Here is a 16721-nt window from a genome sequence, read left to right as displayed (position 1 = left end):
CATCTTCTCTGTATTTTCTCTCTGTATTAGGGTTTTGAAACAATCTCTCAACTGTATCTGAGAGATTTGTCTGGTTATGTTGATGATCATCTTTGAATGATCATCTTGATACTCTTTGTATCTTGTATTGTTCAGATCTTACAATTATAAGATCTAGGGTATTTGGGGGGAAAATCTTTTGGATTGGTTAATAAGATTTTGTCACCTTGTTTTGTCGCTATTTCTGTTGTTCATTTGTCTTTGTGTATGATTCATAAAATTCTACACAAGCAATAACAATAGACAACATGAACCTTCTATACTTATTAAAATAACAACATGGCCCCTACACTTTCTTATTTGCCACTTCCCATCCTTTCATTTTTGGCTGAAACTTGACAGCTCCTTAACAAGCCTCTCCAAATCCACTAATGAGCTTCCACCTTCTTTTACTGCTTCAATTGCCTTGTTTTTCATTTCTTTTGCTTTCAACTTCTCAGCTTTATCCCCACTCATTGACTCGGCAATTGTGCGAGCCAACCGGGCCGAGTCAGGTACGGTATTTGGCCCTTCACAAACCCGTACCGCCACACCATGCTCCTCAACCAACAACCTAGCATTAACATACTGCTCAGCCTCCATGGGCCAAGCTAATATCATCACTCCAGCTAAAATCGCTTCCAAAACCGAGTTCCACCCACAATGACTCACAAACCCACCCACAGCCCGATGATTTAGTATCGCCTCTTGTGGAGCCCAACCCTTTATTACAACTCCTCTACCTGACCCGGCCCGAACCAAACCACCTTGTTCCGGTTTCACCACCAAAACATAACTAACCCCACTATCTTCAAGCCCACTTACCAAAGCCTCCACTTGGTCACTTGTAAGAAACTTTTGACTCCCAAAGCACACATACACCACACTCCCATCACCTTTCCCATCAAGCCATCCAACCACATCAAAATCCGAACCCGATACCGACCGCTCACGTGTCATAGGATCCCACCCACCAATTAAACTAACCGGCCCGACCCCAAAAACCCGCCCATGACCCAAAAACTTCCTTAAATACTCCATATACTCACTCTCCAATGCATCAAATGTATTCACAACCCATCCCCAACTCGACTTATTCGCGATATGACCATCGATAAGCGCCTTCCATTCCGGGTCGGATTCCTTACCGATCCGAATCAATGAGGGAAGATGTTCCCATGCAAAACTAGGCGAATTCGGCAATTCACGAAAAACTGTCGTGTCCTGTGATCGAACCAACGAGATATTCCGACAGCAGTAATCAAGAAGCAGTGTTAAGAACGCCCTGGATGAAAAGAAACATATCCTGGGGATCCCTAGCTGGTCTGCTAAGTGTTGGGACCAGCCGAGGAAGAAGTCAGAGATCATGGCAACAGGCGGGTTAAGATGGGCTCTAAACCATTGGATGAGTTGGTCATGTAGTTTGGCTAGTGAGGTAGTGATGGGGATGTTACCATGGTTACCGATATCTTTAACATTTTCTACACCAGGGGGGAGGGTGGGGTGGGGTGGGAAGGGGAGGACCAAGGTTTGGATGTTGGGTGAAGAAGAGAGAAGTGGGCTCAAGATAGGGAGGTTTTTGGGTGTGACCAAGATGGTTATGGTTAGACCGTTGGTGGCTAGGTGGTGGGTTAGGTCTAGGAGGGCAAGCATGTGACCTTGGGCTGGATATGGGAATACTAGTATGTGTGAACACATGGTGTGTTTGTGTGTGTGACAAAGTGGGAGGGGGGTAAGAAGATATTTAATGGTTGGAATAAATGGAAAAACAACTTTGATTTTTCTTATTTCAACGGCAAAGTCATGTCTACTCAACTTTACAAATGATACGGGTCCATATGTCTTCCACCTTGTTGCTGCTTGATTGTGATTTTTGAAGGGCAAAAACACATTGAAACATGTAATTTCTTTTTTGCTTTTTATGATAACTAATCATAAACCAGTTAAAATACTCGTTCTACATAGTGGTGTCGGTCGGTAAAAGTTTGGTACGACACTAGCATTTGATGTAACAATTGAAAATGCTCAAGAGGATATCGACGGTGGTTATTGGGGTGATCGGGTTCACCTGATACAAATGTATTTCTCGTATCATTTATAACGTGTAATAAGAATATTACAAGAGATATCATTGTTTATTGTACGATTGATTTGACACCACGCTTTATAAAAGAAAATAATCCTTTTGCATTAATAAATATATTTTTTACTAAAGAAATAAATTATATAACGTTTTACATAATAAGAAAATGTATAGTTTAAAAAGTAAGCTCAATTATTTGATTTAGTCTAATATACAATGGACTTTAAATCATTAGGCTCAATTATTTGATTTGGATATGATGACAAGCGACTACATTAGTGAGCAATGGTTGTTACAAAATAGTTGATAACTAGTATTAAGCACCCCTGCGTTGCGGTGGGGGCGAGCACTAATGCCACACTACTGCCAGCGACCACCGACACTGAAGTTGCGGTGTTAATGCGAAAAAATTAAACTGAAACGTAAAACATAGAATACAATAACTAAGTTGATCTAGGACTGCGCGTTACGATGAACCCGCGTCTATTTTTTCCCGTTTGACAGGTACATCGTAATGCATACATTACAACAACCATTGCATCAATATGTTGCAAATTATATTTATACAAGATTTTGGCTAAATTAATTAGATTATTATAAATAATAATAATTTACAAATAAAATAACACAACTTTGAATGGATCAAACCGACGATTGAATATGGTAAGATAATGAAACCATTATTTGATTAGGGTACAACCACTTAAGCACAATTTACAACCATATATGCATACAAAACAGATTGAATTTGGTAAGGTAATGAAACAATTATTTGATTAAGGTACAACCATTTAAGCACGACTTACAACCAATATTTGATTAAGGTACAACCACTTAAGCACAACTTACAACCAAACACTTAAGCACAACTTACAACCAATATTTGATTAAGGTACAATCACTTAAGCTCAACTTGCAACCAATCATGTATACAAATATTTCAAATTAATAGTATATAAATTAGCATTATAATATCATTTAGTCTTGTTACTTTGATTTTGAATATGATGATGCATTAGTTTTGCACCATTTACGATCACATCAAAGGTAATATTAAAAACTTATATGTTCAATGAATTCAATCATATGTTTTCACCATGATTTTTGTTTTTCCTTCTTTTGTTGCGACTATGATATACAAAGATAACTAATACAATTTCAAATTCACATGTGTTTGCAACAACAGCGGATGTAGAGATAGAAAAACAACTAGAAACCGCTTTGATGCGCCTTTGCGTAGAGAAAATACTGTGTATGTTTGTGTGTGTTTTTAAGAGAGATGGAGAAAGAAGATGTGATTTCTTAGTTCTATGATTTCATGGATTGTTGGTGTTTTTAGTATTTTGCGTAGATGAACCATCAAGAGATCATCATTGTTTGAGAGATAAAGGTGTTGATGATAAAAAGCTACAAAATTTTTGATACTTTATACTTATTTTTAATTTTACGTAGTGGGTTTTGTTAGGGGGGGTTGGGGGGTTTCCTCGAATATCGGATTATTTGAATCGAATTTTTCGAAATTTTATTATTTTTGCTTGAATTTGAATTTGATTAAGAATCAGCCAATTCGATTCGAATTCGGATAAACTCGAATAAATTCGTTTTGATTCAAATTCAGTTAAAATAAGTAATAAATATTTTTAAGTTATGGGCTTGATAATGAAGTATTTTAATACCTAGAATAAATTTAGAGATTATAAAGTATCAGAAACTGTCGGTTGGTGTTCGTTTCTTTTATTCATTTTGGGTTTTGAGCTGCTACTGACTGGGCTGCCAGTTGCATCTAGTGTTAACTAAGCCCACTTTAGTCATTTTATTTAAGCCCACTATAATTGTAACCCGTCTTGAATCTCCAAAATCCAAATTAACTTAAGTGAAGCCATTTTGTATTTGATTGATTGTCCCATAGTCCCGGAACCAGATATATTTTACTGTAGATCAGGTATGCCTAATTGCCTAGCTCTTAATTTTGCAAGTATGTTTTTAGAAAAGTTTTAAAATATATATTATATGTTTTTGAAAAAACAAGAAAGTTAATGATAATAAATTATAGTGATGAATTATATATTATAAATTAAGTTTTATCATGGTGATCCAAATTGACCAAATTGCCGTTCAAAAAAAAAAGTTTTATTATGGTATTAGGGCTTTTGATTTCTGCTAGAAGTGGAGGAAAGGTTAGTGAAGGTGTTTATTAAAGAGTTTAAAATGGTTGTGAAGTGCTAATAAAATTATTATATTCTATGTTTTTATTACATTATTTTATAGACTGTGATTTTATATATTCTAATAGACTCCCAACATGTTAATCAGTTCAGTATCAACACAGAAGAAAATATGAGAAGATGGGTCAAAGAGCTCGTTAGATAGAATGGTTATGTTTTTTAATAGAAGAAAACCCACAAAATTAACCCAAAAATCGCAAACAAACCCTCATTCAACAAAAGAACATCAGGATTGACCTTGTTCAAATCTCGAGCTTGTTCTTAACATTCTAGGGTTTCTATGAGGTACCCATTTAGGGATTTTATCAACTGTAAGCAAATCTTTTTATATGTTGTAATCATTACTACCTTTGGAGGAATCTTGTATTGGAGGTGGGTGGCAGAGGTAAGTGACGTGGCGAGTAGTGGAGGTGGGTGACGGTTGATACATGGTGGAGGTGGATGTCGGTTGGTTTTTTTAGAGAGACGATAGAGTTTTCGTGGTGTTACAGACATGGTTGCAAAAGTCGTTAGGCGCTCCCTAGTCGGTCGATCGGGAGTTGAGAGTACTCGGCCGAGGCAGTGAGTACTCGGGAGTACTTGGACATGTTAAATAATAAACACATTAGTTTCAGAAATTAAATATAGAGTTAAATGCCTGGTTGGTCCTTGTGGTTTATGAAAATTGCAGATTTGGTCCCAGAGGTTTACTAATTACAGAGTTAGTCCTAGGGGTTGCAGTTTTTGCACTCGGGTGGTCCTCATCAATAACCTCTGTTAAATTTTCGAGTTAAATCTTTGTGAAATTACTAAATTGCCCCTGAAAAATTATGAAAATAAAAAAAAAAAAAAGATGGGCTCACGCTCACGGCTCACCACCTCCACCGTCACCTTCAACCCACCACAACCAAAAATTAAAACCCTAGCAGAAAGAGTGTAACAAATTGATAAAAGCAACATGGCCTAAATGCTAGAATACCTGAAGAAGACGAAATAGATTACAGAACTGAGAAGGCGGATGGTCGCGTAAAAAACCCTAACAAATTGATAAAAGCAACAAGGCCCCAACCTCAACTCACTCTCTTTCATCTCTCTCTCCCTCTCTCTCTAAAATTCATATGAAGATGAACTAACATCAATAGAATTTTACAGTCAATGATGTCTTCACCTCTACATATCTTTGAATTACTCAACAGGGGTGTGTGTGTGTGTAATTTTTGTAACAATAGATTGTTGTGTATTGTATTGCGTGTGTTGATGAAAGTGTGATGAGTTTATGGGACAATTCAGTTTGCTACTGGAATAATTGTAGATTATGCAATTTGTGATCCCGTGTGTTCATTTAATAATGAAGATCTCTCTGTAAAAGTTTCTAGGGCTCCAAATTGGTAGTGAGACTGTGCTTCTGTTACACTGTGTTCTAGAGTTTACTAACCGAAGGAAAGGAAAGGAAACAAAAAGAAAGCAAAAATATTTTGTGTTCCAGAGTTTCATTTAAGGAAGGAAAAGAAAGGAAAATAAAACATGTCGTGTTCCCGAGTTTCATTTAAGGAAGGAAAAGAAAGGAAGTGACAGGAAAACTAGGCTAAATTCTTTAATTTTTCTTTCCTTCCGATTTGGGAGGAAACGGTGGGAAAGACATCTTTATTTTTCCTTTCTCGTCCTTTCCTTTCTCACTTTTGCTTTCTTTTCTTATCCCTCATTAAGTTAACTCGGGAACAGAGTGTTAGTGTCATTTGGACATAAAAAGATTGAGGTTTAATTTGTTGAGTTTGGAAGATGAAAGGATGTATATTATCCGAGTTCACTTGTGTACTTTTGTCTATGTTCTTTTATTTGAAGAGATATTGTTTTTGTTTATGTTTAGAGGTTAAAGGATGTAATGGGTTGAAGGTGGAGGTGGAGGTGGTGGTGGTTGTGGGTTAGAGAGGGGGAGGGGGGGGGGGGGGGGAGGAAGAAGATGAGAGGTGGGCCTACTTTTTTTTTTTTTTTTTTGTAATTGTTCAGGGGCAATTTAGTCATTTCATAGAGACTTAAATAGAAAATTTAACAAAAGTTACTGATAAGGACCAATCGAGTTCAAAAATTCCAACCACTAGACCAACTCTGTAATTAGTGAACCCTTGGGACCAACTCTCTAATTTTCGCAAACCACAGGGACCAACCAGGCATTTAACTCTTAAATATATGTCAAATAACATAAATTTACTAATATTTATTACAAAATACATGAAAATGATATTTATTCTTTAATATGATAGGCGTAGATATTATGTTTTATTTTTTAGAGTAAATTGCCAAAATCGTCCCTGAAGTTTGGCCATGTTTGTCAGTTTCATCTAAAACAATTTTTTGTACCATATTACCCTTCACTTTTGAGATTTTTTGCCATTTTCATCTAAATGTCTAATTTGTGTTTTTTTGCAGATTTATGGATGAAAATGGCAAGAAATCCCTAACCTCAGGGCGATTTTGACAAAAAAGTTAGACGTTCGGATAAAAATGGCAAATTAGCAAAAATGAAGGGCAATATGGTACAAAAAAGAATTTTTGGATGAAACTGGAAAACGTGCCTAAACCTGTTAGTGCATATGTTTATAGCTTCCGTCAATCACGTATCATAGCTAAACAAATGAGACAAGACTAGTATTAAAGTGATCTAACAAGTGTTTGAAGTATATCAAGTAGGTCCGCACGGATGGACTGAAGTCCATCCGCACGAACCCACAACATGCGCCGGATTAGGGTTTTATCAAGACACATGCGCATTCGTTCAAAGGAGTCCATCCGCGCACAATAATGTTGGTCTGCTATAGTGGGTTCGCACGAACCCATGCGTACATCCATGATTAACTTGGTGCGGATCTAGTGTTCCTATATATAGTGGTTAGGTCTTGTTCATTTGTATCTTTGAGGACTTGAGAGCTATTACTCTTTCCGTTTGTTTTCGTGGTCCTGTAATGTGACAACTCGTACTTTAGACCTACAAATGTGACGTTACGTACTTATGTGAAGCTATATGATTGACTTGATGAATGATATGTTTGATGCATTCTTGGTGTAAATGTATGTATGTATGTATGTATGTATGTTATGTGAATGTTACACGAACCAAACGCACAACATATGCTCAACCGCACAAGCCCACTTTGGGCCGTACCACTTATACTCGGATCATGAACAACCCATGAAGGGGTTTCGGCCCACTCCCTTTATGCGAATAACAATTAGAGTATAGGGTATACACCACATTTGTTACAAAACACTTCACACACACAAAACCCTAGCTCCCTCTTCTCTCCTTCGAAGCCGACGGCACCAAGATTACTCGTGTGGATCAATTCTTGTTCACTCTCTTTCATCCGGTTAGTGTATCACCTTGCTTGTATGATTATTGATTCTATGTTGCCATGATACCGTGTGCGTGAATGATATTCTTGTGCATCGGATATGTATAATAGTGTTAATCGGCCATGAGGTATTGTTTTCGGATTGAATACATGATGAGTTAATGATGTCTTTTGTTTGAATGTGATTTAGATCGCTAATTTAGTATATGCATGATAACCGGATTGTATACGTGTTCTAGACAATGATCATACTAATCGGATTTCACCTTGGTTTGATGTTCATTAATCGGCTGTTATGGGTTGTATGTGAATGATTGGATATATCTACATGTTAATGTGAATGTTAGAAATCAAGTTCGGATTGTATGAGATATAATCAGTAAATGGTTTCTATGATGTTTAACTAGAATTGTATGTTATGAATCGGACAAATCATGAGAATTGTTAGTTATGGTTCATGCTTTGACTAGGGTTCATATGGATTAAAGGTTGATTGTCTTGTTTGATCGATGATTGCTAGAAAAAGAAACTGTTAATTGATAGGATAAACTTGGAAACCTTGTAACTGATTGGCTAGATTTAATAATGATTGTAACCGATATGCATGAAATCCGGATGATTGAACTACTCGCACAAGACTTCTTAGTCGTACAAGAAGTCTAGTCGCACAAGTCATCCATTCGCACAAGAGGACCTGAACGCACAAGGTACCTCAGTCGCACAAGTTGTTTGTTGATTGTTTACTTGGGCCGTATGTGTATAAAATGGGCTGACTTAATTGGATCGCACAATGTGATGCTTCTTGAATTACTGTTGGCCTCAAAGCCCAATTTCCAATCGCACAACCCAACTCTATCGTACAACCCAATCCGGATCGCACAAGACTTGTGTTAATTTTTATTTGGGCCAATATGTTTTGAACTGTTATGATAGTTGGGCCGGGTTATTCTGTATCGCACAAGATGGACTAATTACCTATATGTTGGGTCGGGTAGTGTTTGGGCTTAGACATTGACATCGCACAAGATGGTTGGGCTCGCACAAGCTCAATGGCCCAACCATCCAAACCGCACAAGTGGAAATGTTATGCTTTGACTGATTACGTGTTGCTATGGTATATATACGTGTTTGCTACGATTTATACGTGCATTACTTAAGTCAAAACCTGACTCGTATGGTAACCCTGTTAGGACGTGGTTGACCACTTTAGTTCAAGAACCTTTTTGTGTGTCTGCCGAGCAACCCAAGGTGAGTTCACACTCTTACCAAGGCATGGGATTCCCGAGGTGTTGGGAATGGGATTAAAAGGATAAGGTTGAATAGATTCATACGAATACCATTACTAGACTACCATACCATCGTCCTCGGTTGTGCAGGACACACACGTGCAATCTACGTGCACATGTACTTACTACTATCCTCGGTTGTGAAGGATACTTATACATATCACTATCCTCGGTTGTGAAGGATACTTATACGAATTACTATCCTCGGATTGTGAAGGATACTTACGTAAAACCTACGTAAACCCCCGCTTACCCCTATCCTCGGTTGTGAAGGATACTTACGTAAAACCTACGTAAACCCCATACGCACTACTGTTCTCGGTTGTGAAGAACACTTATGGTTACGCATAGTCAAGTGGATAAATAACATGGGAAGCCCCCACCAATAGAAACCTATATTGGCCCAGTAGAGCCACCTGATACTCATGAACTTACTATTTCGCATTTACTTTCTGTGAACTCGCTCAACTAGTTGTTGACTCTCTGCTGCATGCCTTGCAGGACCTTAGGTACTAATGGAGCTTGCACAAGGAGGAGCAGGTCGTTGTGGGCAAATGGATCGTGATTACTTATTAAACACTTATGACGTTTCAAACATTAATACTTATGTTGGGTTTTACATTAGTGCTTCCGCTACACTTACTTACATTGGTTTTGATAAACACCTTTCGTATTGATGGATAACTTTTACTATTTATTTATATGTTCAATATGATTGGTGGCTTAATCCTGGTCATGTCACGCTCCCAAGCGGTGATACTCCGCAGGTGGATTTTGGGGGTGTGACAGATTGGTATCAGAGCCATTGGTTATAGAGAACTTGGTTTTAATATGGGAAAAACGTTTTTATTAAAACCAGACTATAACCAGAACAGTGCTCTCAACGATCCACAACGACGCTTCGCTCCACGTGCAAGACTCGACATCCTAGGTAATAAGGTTTATGTTTATTACCTGCATGCTAGAACTATATAGAACTTTGCTCGTAGTACACTTAGATACACATGACACCATTACATGAGAGTACCTACATGCTTACACTTTTCTGTCATCGCCCTACTCGCGAACTATTCTTACTTACACTACCTTTACTATAAAGATCATGTCCGGACGTGTGAACATGACTCAAGCCCAGTTGACGGCTCTCATTAACGAACAAGTTGCTGCGGGGCTTGCAGCCGCACAAGCAGGAGGTATAACCTGCTATTCCAAACCTGTCCTAGGATGTTAGATCCTACTCTCGTGACCCAACTCTCGCGCTTAACCTTGATCTATCTTCCTCGCGCAACAGGTCAGAACGCACAGCAACCTGTCTGCACATTCAAGAACTTCATGGACTGTCGTCCAAGCACATTCAGTGGCACAGAAGGAGCAGTGGGACTACTCCATTGGTTTGGGAAGCTCGAGTCAGTATTCGAGATGTGTGAATGCCCTGAGGCTCGCCGGGTCAAGTACGCCACTGGTACTTTGGAAGGAATCGCGCTAACCTGGTGGAACACACAAGTACAGATACTAGGGTTGGCAGCTGCTAACGCCACCCCCTGGAACGGATTCAAAGAACGCATTAAAAGGGAATACTACACGCGTGATGACACCCACAAGTTGGAAGTGGAGCTTTACCATTTGAAAATGACGGGGTCAGAAATTGAAGCTCATACGAAACGGTCGAACGAACTGGCCATCCTGTGTCCAACCATGGTGGACCCTCCAAGCAAGCGTATCGAATTGTACCTCAAGGGTCTAGCCTCAGAGGTTCAGAGCCATGCTGCATCGGCTAACCTCGACAATAACCAAGACATTCAGCGTCTTGCTCATCACCTCGCGGATCAAGCAGCGGAACAGAGCAGGCTGCCTAGTTGTATCAGCGCTATTACTACCGCTATCACTTCTGCTACTCCCGCTACTACTAGTGACAACAAGCGGAAATGGGATGGGTATTCCAGCAAGGGTTCCGCTACCGTTCAGTCTCAAGCACAGCAGCAGCGCAAGAATAGTAATCACCAGAGCCGAGTCAGCCAACTTCTGGTGGATTGGGGCAGGGTGGATATCGGGGAATTCACCCAATGTGTAACTAATGCAACAGACACCACGGTGGTTATTTCAACGAGGGACGTTGCCAGAGGTGTCTCAAGATGGACCATGAAGCTAAGGATTCAGGAGCCCACGGCCTGTAAATCAGAATCTCCAGCAGCAACAGCAAGCAGAAATCCTATGCAAAGAAAAGATTGTTCGTGTTCTCCGTTCTGGTCAAGAACCTCTCGAAGTTCAAGGCGACAAGAGTGGTGCTGTGGTTACACCGCAATCTTGGCACTCGTTTCAGATGCATCAGTGAAGGAAAAGAAACTGGAGGATATTCCAGTAGTACGCGACTACCCTCAGGTGTTTCCTGAAGATTTACTTGGATTACCGCCTCACCGTCAGGTCGAATTTCAGATCGAGCTCGCTCCAGGAGCAGCACCCATAGCTCGCGCACCATATCGTCTAGCTCCATCAGAATTGGAGGAACTGTCAAAGCAGCTACAAGAGCTCTTGGAAAAGGGCTTCATTCGTCCAAGCTCTTCGCCTTGGGGAGCTCCAGTATTATTCGTGAGAAAGAAAGACGGTACGTTCAGAATGTGCATCGACTACCGTGAACTGAACAAGGTAACGGTGAAGAATCGTTATCCTCTTCCACGCATAGACGACTTATTCGACCAGTTGCAAGGGTCGTGTTACTACTTCAAGATAGACTTGAGGTCTGGTTATCATCAGCTGAGAGTCCGGGATGAGGACGTCTCCAAGACAGCATTTAGAACTCGCTACGGCCACTACGAGTTTCTTGACATGCCATTCGGGTTAACGAACGCACCTGCCGTATTTATGGACCTTATGAACAGGGTGTGCAAATCCTATCTTGACAAGTTCGTCATTGTTTTCATCGACGACATCCTGATCTACTCCAAGAGTCAGGAGGAACACGAGCAGCACCTACGCCTTATTTTGGAACTCCTACGGAAGGAACAGTTGTACGCTAAGTTTTCGAAATGCGACTTCTGGCTTCGTGAAGTCCACTTCTTAGGCCACATAGTGAACAAGGATGGGATCCATGTCGATCCATCCAAGGTAGATTCAATCAGGAACTGGCCTGCACCACGAACGCCAACGGAAATACGCCAATTCTTGGGTTTGGCGGATTACTACAGGCGGTTTGTTAAAGACTTTTCAAAGATTGCTCAGCCGCTTACACTACTGACACAGAAAGGTGTCACCTACCGTTGGGGCAACACTCAGGAAACTGCTTTTCAGCACCTAAAGGATAAACTTTGCAGTGCACCTATCCTCTCTTTACCAGAGGGCACAGACGACTTCGTGGTTTATTGTGATGCATCCATTCAGGGTCTTGGATGTGTGTTAATGCAGCGCGACAAGGTTATCGCTTACGCTTCGCGTCAACTTAAGACACATGAACGAAATTACACGACGCACGATTTAGAGCTGGGAGCTGTTGTTTTCGCGCTCAAGATATGGCGACACTACCTGTACGGTACCAAGTGCACAATTTACACCGATCACAGGAGTCTCGAGCATATTCTTAAGCAAAAGGATTTGAACATGCATCAACGAAGATGGGTTGAAATACTGAATGATTACGAATGCGCCATCAAGTACCATCCAGGCAATGCCAATGTCGTGGCTGACGCTCTCAGTCGGAAAGACACCTTACCTCGGCGCGTGCGAGCGCTGCAGCTTACGATTCAGTCTAGCCTTCCTGCACAAATACGAGATGCTCAGGCAGAAGCATTGAAACCAGAAAACGGCAGGACTGAAGCCCTACGCGGCTCAAGGCAGCGATTAGAACAGAAGGCAGACGGCGCCTACTATGTAACGGGGCGTATTTGGGTCCCACTTTATGGCGGACTACGCGAACTTGTGATGGACGAAGCGCACAAGTCTCGCTACTCGGTACATCCAGGATCGGACAAAATGTACCACGACATCAGAACTACTTATTGGTGGCCTAGCATGAAGGCCCACATTGCCACTTATGTCGGCAAATGCTTGACATGTGCGAGAGTCAAGGTCGAATACCAGAAACCAGCGGGTCTACTTCAGCAACCTAAGATACCGCAATGGAAATGGGAAGAAATTTCCATGGATTTTGTTACAGGTTTACCCAGATCCCAGCGTGGGAATGATACCATATGGGTGATCGTGGATCGACTCACCAAGTCTGCACACTTCCTGGCTATAAAGGAAACGGACAAGTTCTCCACTCTCGCAGACATCTACCTTAAAGAAGTTGTTTCGAGGCACGGGGTGCCCACTTCCATCATTTCGGATCGGGATGCACGATTCACGTCAGAGCTATGGCAAGCGATGCACAAATCTTTCGGCTCACGGTTAGACATGAGCACAACGTATCATACTCAGACGGATGGACAGTCTGAGCGAACAATCCAAACTCTTGAAGACATGCTTAGGGCATGCGTTATTGATTTCGGCAACGGCTGGGAAAAGCACCTCCCTTTGGTGGAGTTCTCATATAATAACAGTTATCACACCAGCATACAAGCCGCTCCATTCGAGGCATTGTACGAACGTAAATGCCGGTCACCTCTCTGTTGGGCAGAGGTGGGGGATAGTCAGATCACGGGTCCAGAGATCGTAGTGGACGCCACGGAAAAGATAGCACAGATACGACAACGCATGGCGGCAGCACGCGACCGTCAGAAAGCTTACGCGGACAAGCGTAGAAAGCCTTTGGAATTTCAGGTCGGGGACCGGGTTTTACTTAAAGTCTCACCCTGGAAGGGTGTGGTTCGTTTTGGCAAACGGGGCAAACTAAATCCGCGGTATGTCGGACCGTTCGAGATCACTGAGAAAATAGGCAAGGTGGCCTACAAGCTAAACCTACCAGCTGAACTTGGTGCAGTTCACAATGTCCTTCATGTGTCGAATCTGAAGAAGTGCCTGTCAGATGAGACCCTTATCGTTCCTTTTAAGGAACTCACTATCGACGAGCGGTTGCAGTTCGTCGAGGAACCTGTAGAAATCACGGACCGGGATGTTAAGGTCCTCAAACACAAGAGAATCCCTCTTGTCCGAGTTCGTTGGAACTCCAGACGTGGCCCAGAGTACACCTGGGAACGCGAAGATCAGATGACAGAAAAGTACCCCCAGTTATTCGGAACCAATGCAACCACTACTGAGGCTGAAGCTACTACTGCGGAATTTCGGGACGAAATTCCAGATCAACGGGGGGAGGATGTGACACCCCAGGGAAAACCAGTGAACAACCAGTGAACAGTACAGCTTATCTAGCTTCCTCAGTGAGTGCATACCACGAAATTTCTTTTTAGTTGGGGATAATGTGACAACTCGTACTTTAGACCTACAAATGTGACGTTACGTACTTATGTGAAGCTATATGATTGACTTGATGAATGATATGTTTGATGCATGCTTGGTGTAAATGTATGTATGTATGTATGTTATGTGAATGTTACACGAACCAAACGCACAACATATGCTCAACCGCACAAGCCCACTTTGGGCCGTACCACTTATACTCGGATCATGAACAACCCATGAAGGGGTTTCGGCCCACTCCCTTTATGCGAATAACAATTAGAGTATAGGGTATACACCACATTTGTTACAAAACACTTCACACACACAAAACCCTATCTCCCTCTTCTCTCCTTCGAAGCCGATGGCACCAAGATTACTCGTGTGGATCAATTCTTGTTCACTCTCTTTCATCCGGTTAGTGTATCACCTTGCTTGTATGATTATTGATTCTATGTTGCTATGATACCGTGTGCGTGAATGATATTCTTGTGCATCGGATATGTATAATAGTGTTAATCGGCCATGAGGTATTGTTTTCGGATTGAATACATGATGAGTTAATGATGTCTTGTGTTTGAATGTGATTTAGATCGCTAATTTAGTATATGCATGATAACCGGATTGTATACGTGTTCTAGACAATGATCATACTAATCGGATTTCACCTTGGTTTGATGTTCATTAATCGGCTGTTATGGGTTGTATGTGAATGATTGGATATATCTACATGTTAATGTGAATGTTAGAAATCAAGTTCGGATTGTATGAGATATAATCAGTAAATGGTTTCTATGATGTTTAACTAGAATTGTATGTTATGAATCGGACAAATCATGAGAATTGTTAGTTATGGTTCATGCTTTGACTAGGGTTCATATGGATTAAAGGTTGATTGTCTTGTTTGATTGATGATTGCTAGAAAAAGAAACTGTTAATTGATAGGATAAACTTGGAAACCTTGTAACTGATTGGCTAGATTTAATAATGATTGTAACCGATATGCATGAAATCCGGATGATTGAACTACTTGCACAAGACTTCTTAGTCGTACAAGAAGTCTAGTTGCACAAGTCATCCATTCGCACAAGAGGACCTGAACGCACAAGGTACCTCAGTCGCACAAGTTGTTTGTTGATTGTTTACTTGGGCCGTATGTGTATAAAATGGGCTGGCTTAATTGGATCGCACAATGTGATGCTTCTTGAATTACTGTTGGGCCTCAAAGCCCAATTTCCAATCGCACAACCCAACTCTATCGTACAACCCAATCCGGATCGCACAAGACTTGTGTTAATTTTTATTTGGGCCAATATGTTTTGAACTGTTATGATAGTTGGGCCGGGTTATTCTGTATCGCACAAGATGGACTAATTACCTATATGTTGGGCCGGGTAGTGTTTGGGCTTAGACATTGACATCGCACAAGATGGTTGGGCTCGCACAAGCTCAATGGCCCAACCATCCGAACCGCACAAGTGGAAATGTTATGCTTTGACTGATTACGTGTTGCTATGGTATATATACGTGTTTGCTACGATTTATACGTGCATTACTTAAGTCAAAACCTGACTCGTATGGTAATCCTATTAGGACGTGGTTGACCACTTTAGTTCAAGAACCTTTTTGTGTGTCTGCCGAGCAACCCAAGGTGAGTTCACACTCTTACCAAGGCATGGGATTCCCGGGGTGTTGGGAATGGGATTAAAAGGATAAGGTTGAATAGATTCACACGAATACCATTACTAGACTACCATACCATCGTCCTCGGTTGTGCAGGACACACACGTGCAATCTACGTGCACATGTACTTACTACTATCCTCGGTTGTGAAGGATACTTATACATATCACTATCCTCGGTTGTGAAGGATACTTATACGAATTACTATCCTCGGATTGTGAAGGATACTTACGTAAAACCTACGTAAACCCCCGCGTACCCCTATCCTCGGTTGTGAAGGATACTTACGTAAAACCTACGTAAACCCCATACGCACTACTGTTCTCGGTTGTGAAGAACACTTATGGTTACGCATAGTCTAGTGGATAAATAACATGGGAAGCCCCCACCAATAGAAACCTATATTGGCCCAGTAGAGCCACCTGATACTCATGAACTTACTATTTCGCATTTACTTTCTGTGAACTCGCTCAACTAGTTGTTGACTCTCTGCTGCATGCCTTGCAGGACCTTAGGTACTAATGGAGCTTGCACAAGGAGGAGCAGGTCGTTGTGGGCAAATGGATCGTGATTACTTATTAAACACTTATGACGTTTCAAACATTAATACTTATGTTGAGTTTTACATTAATGCTTCCGCTACACTTACTTACATTGGTTTTGATAAACACCTTTCGTATTGATGGATAACTTTTACTATTTATTTATATGTTCAATATGATTGGTGGCTTGATCCTGGTCATGTCACGCTCCCAAGCGGTGATACTCC

General features: G+C 41.0%; 1 protein-coding gene across 1 annotated transcript; it reads right to left on the bottom strand.

Moving 5' to 3' along the window:
• Positions 1–220: 220 nt before the first annotated feature.
• LOC110911288 (UDP-glycosyltransferase 89A2-like) lies at positions 221–1747 on the bottom strand. The gene has a single exon (XM_022155891.2). The coding sequence runs from the start codon at positions 1714–1716 to the stop codon at positions 358–360; it is 1359 nt and encodes a 452-aa protein (XP_022011583.1). The 5' UTR covers positions 1717–1747; the 3' UTR covers positions 221–357.
• Positions 1748–16721: the final 14974 nt, after the last annotated feature.

The sequence above is a fragment of the Helianthus annuus genome, chromosome 15, assembly GCF_002127325.2.
Source record: "Helianthus annuus cultivar XRQ/B chromosome 15, HanXRQr2.0-SUNRISE, whole genome shotgun sequence".
NCBI lineage: Eukaryota > Viridiplantae > Streptophyta > Magnoliopsida > Asterales > Asteraceae > Helianthus > Helianthus annuus.
This window is presented reverse-complemented; position numbering and strand designations above follow the sequence as displayed.

Bases quoted from the DNA above. Each gene is read 5' to 3' on its own strand.
- LOC110911288 (XM_022155891.2), bottom strand. From the start codon at position 1,716: ATGTGTTCACACATACTAGTATTCCCATATCCAGCCCAAGGTCACATG.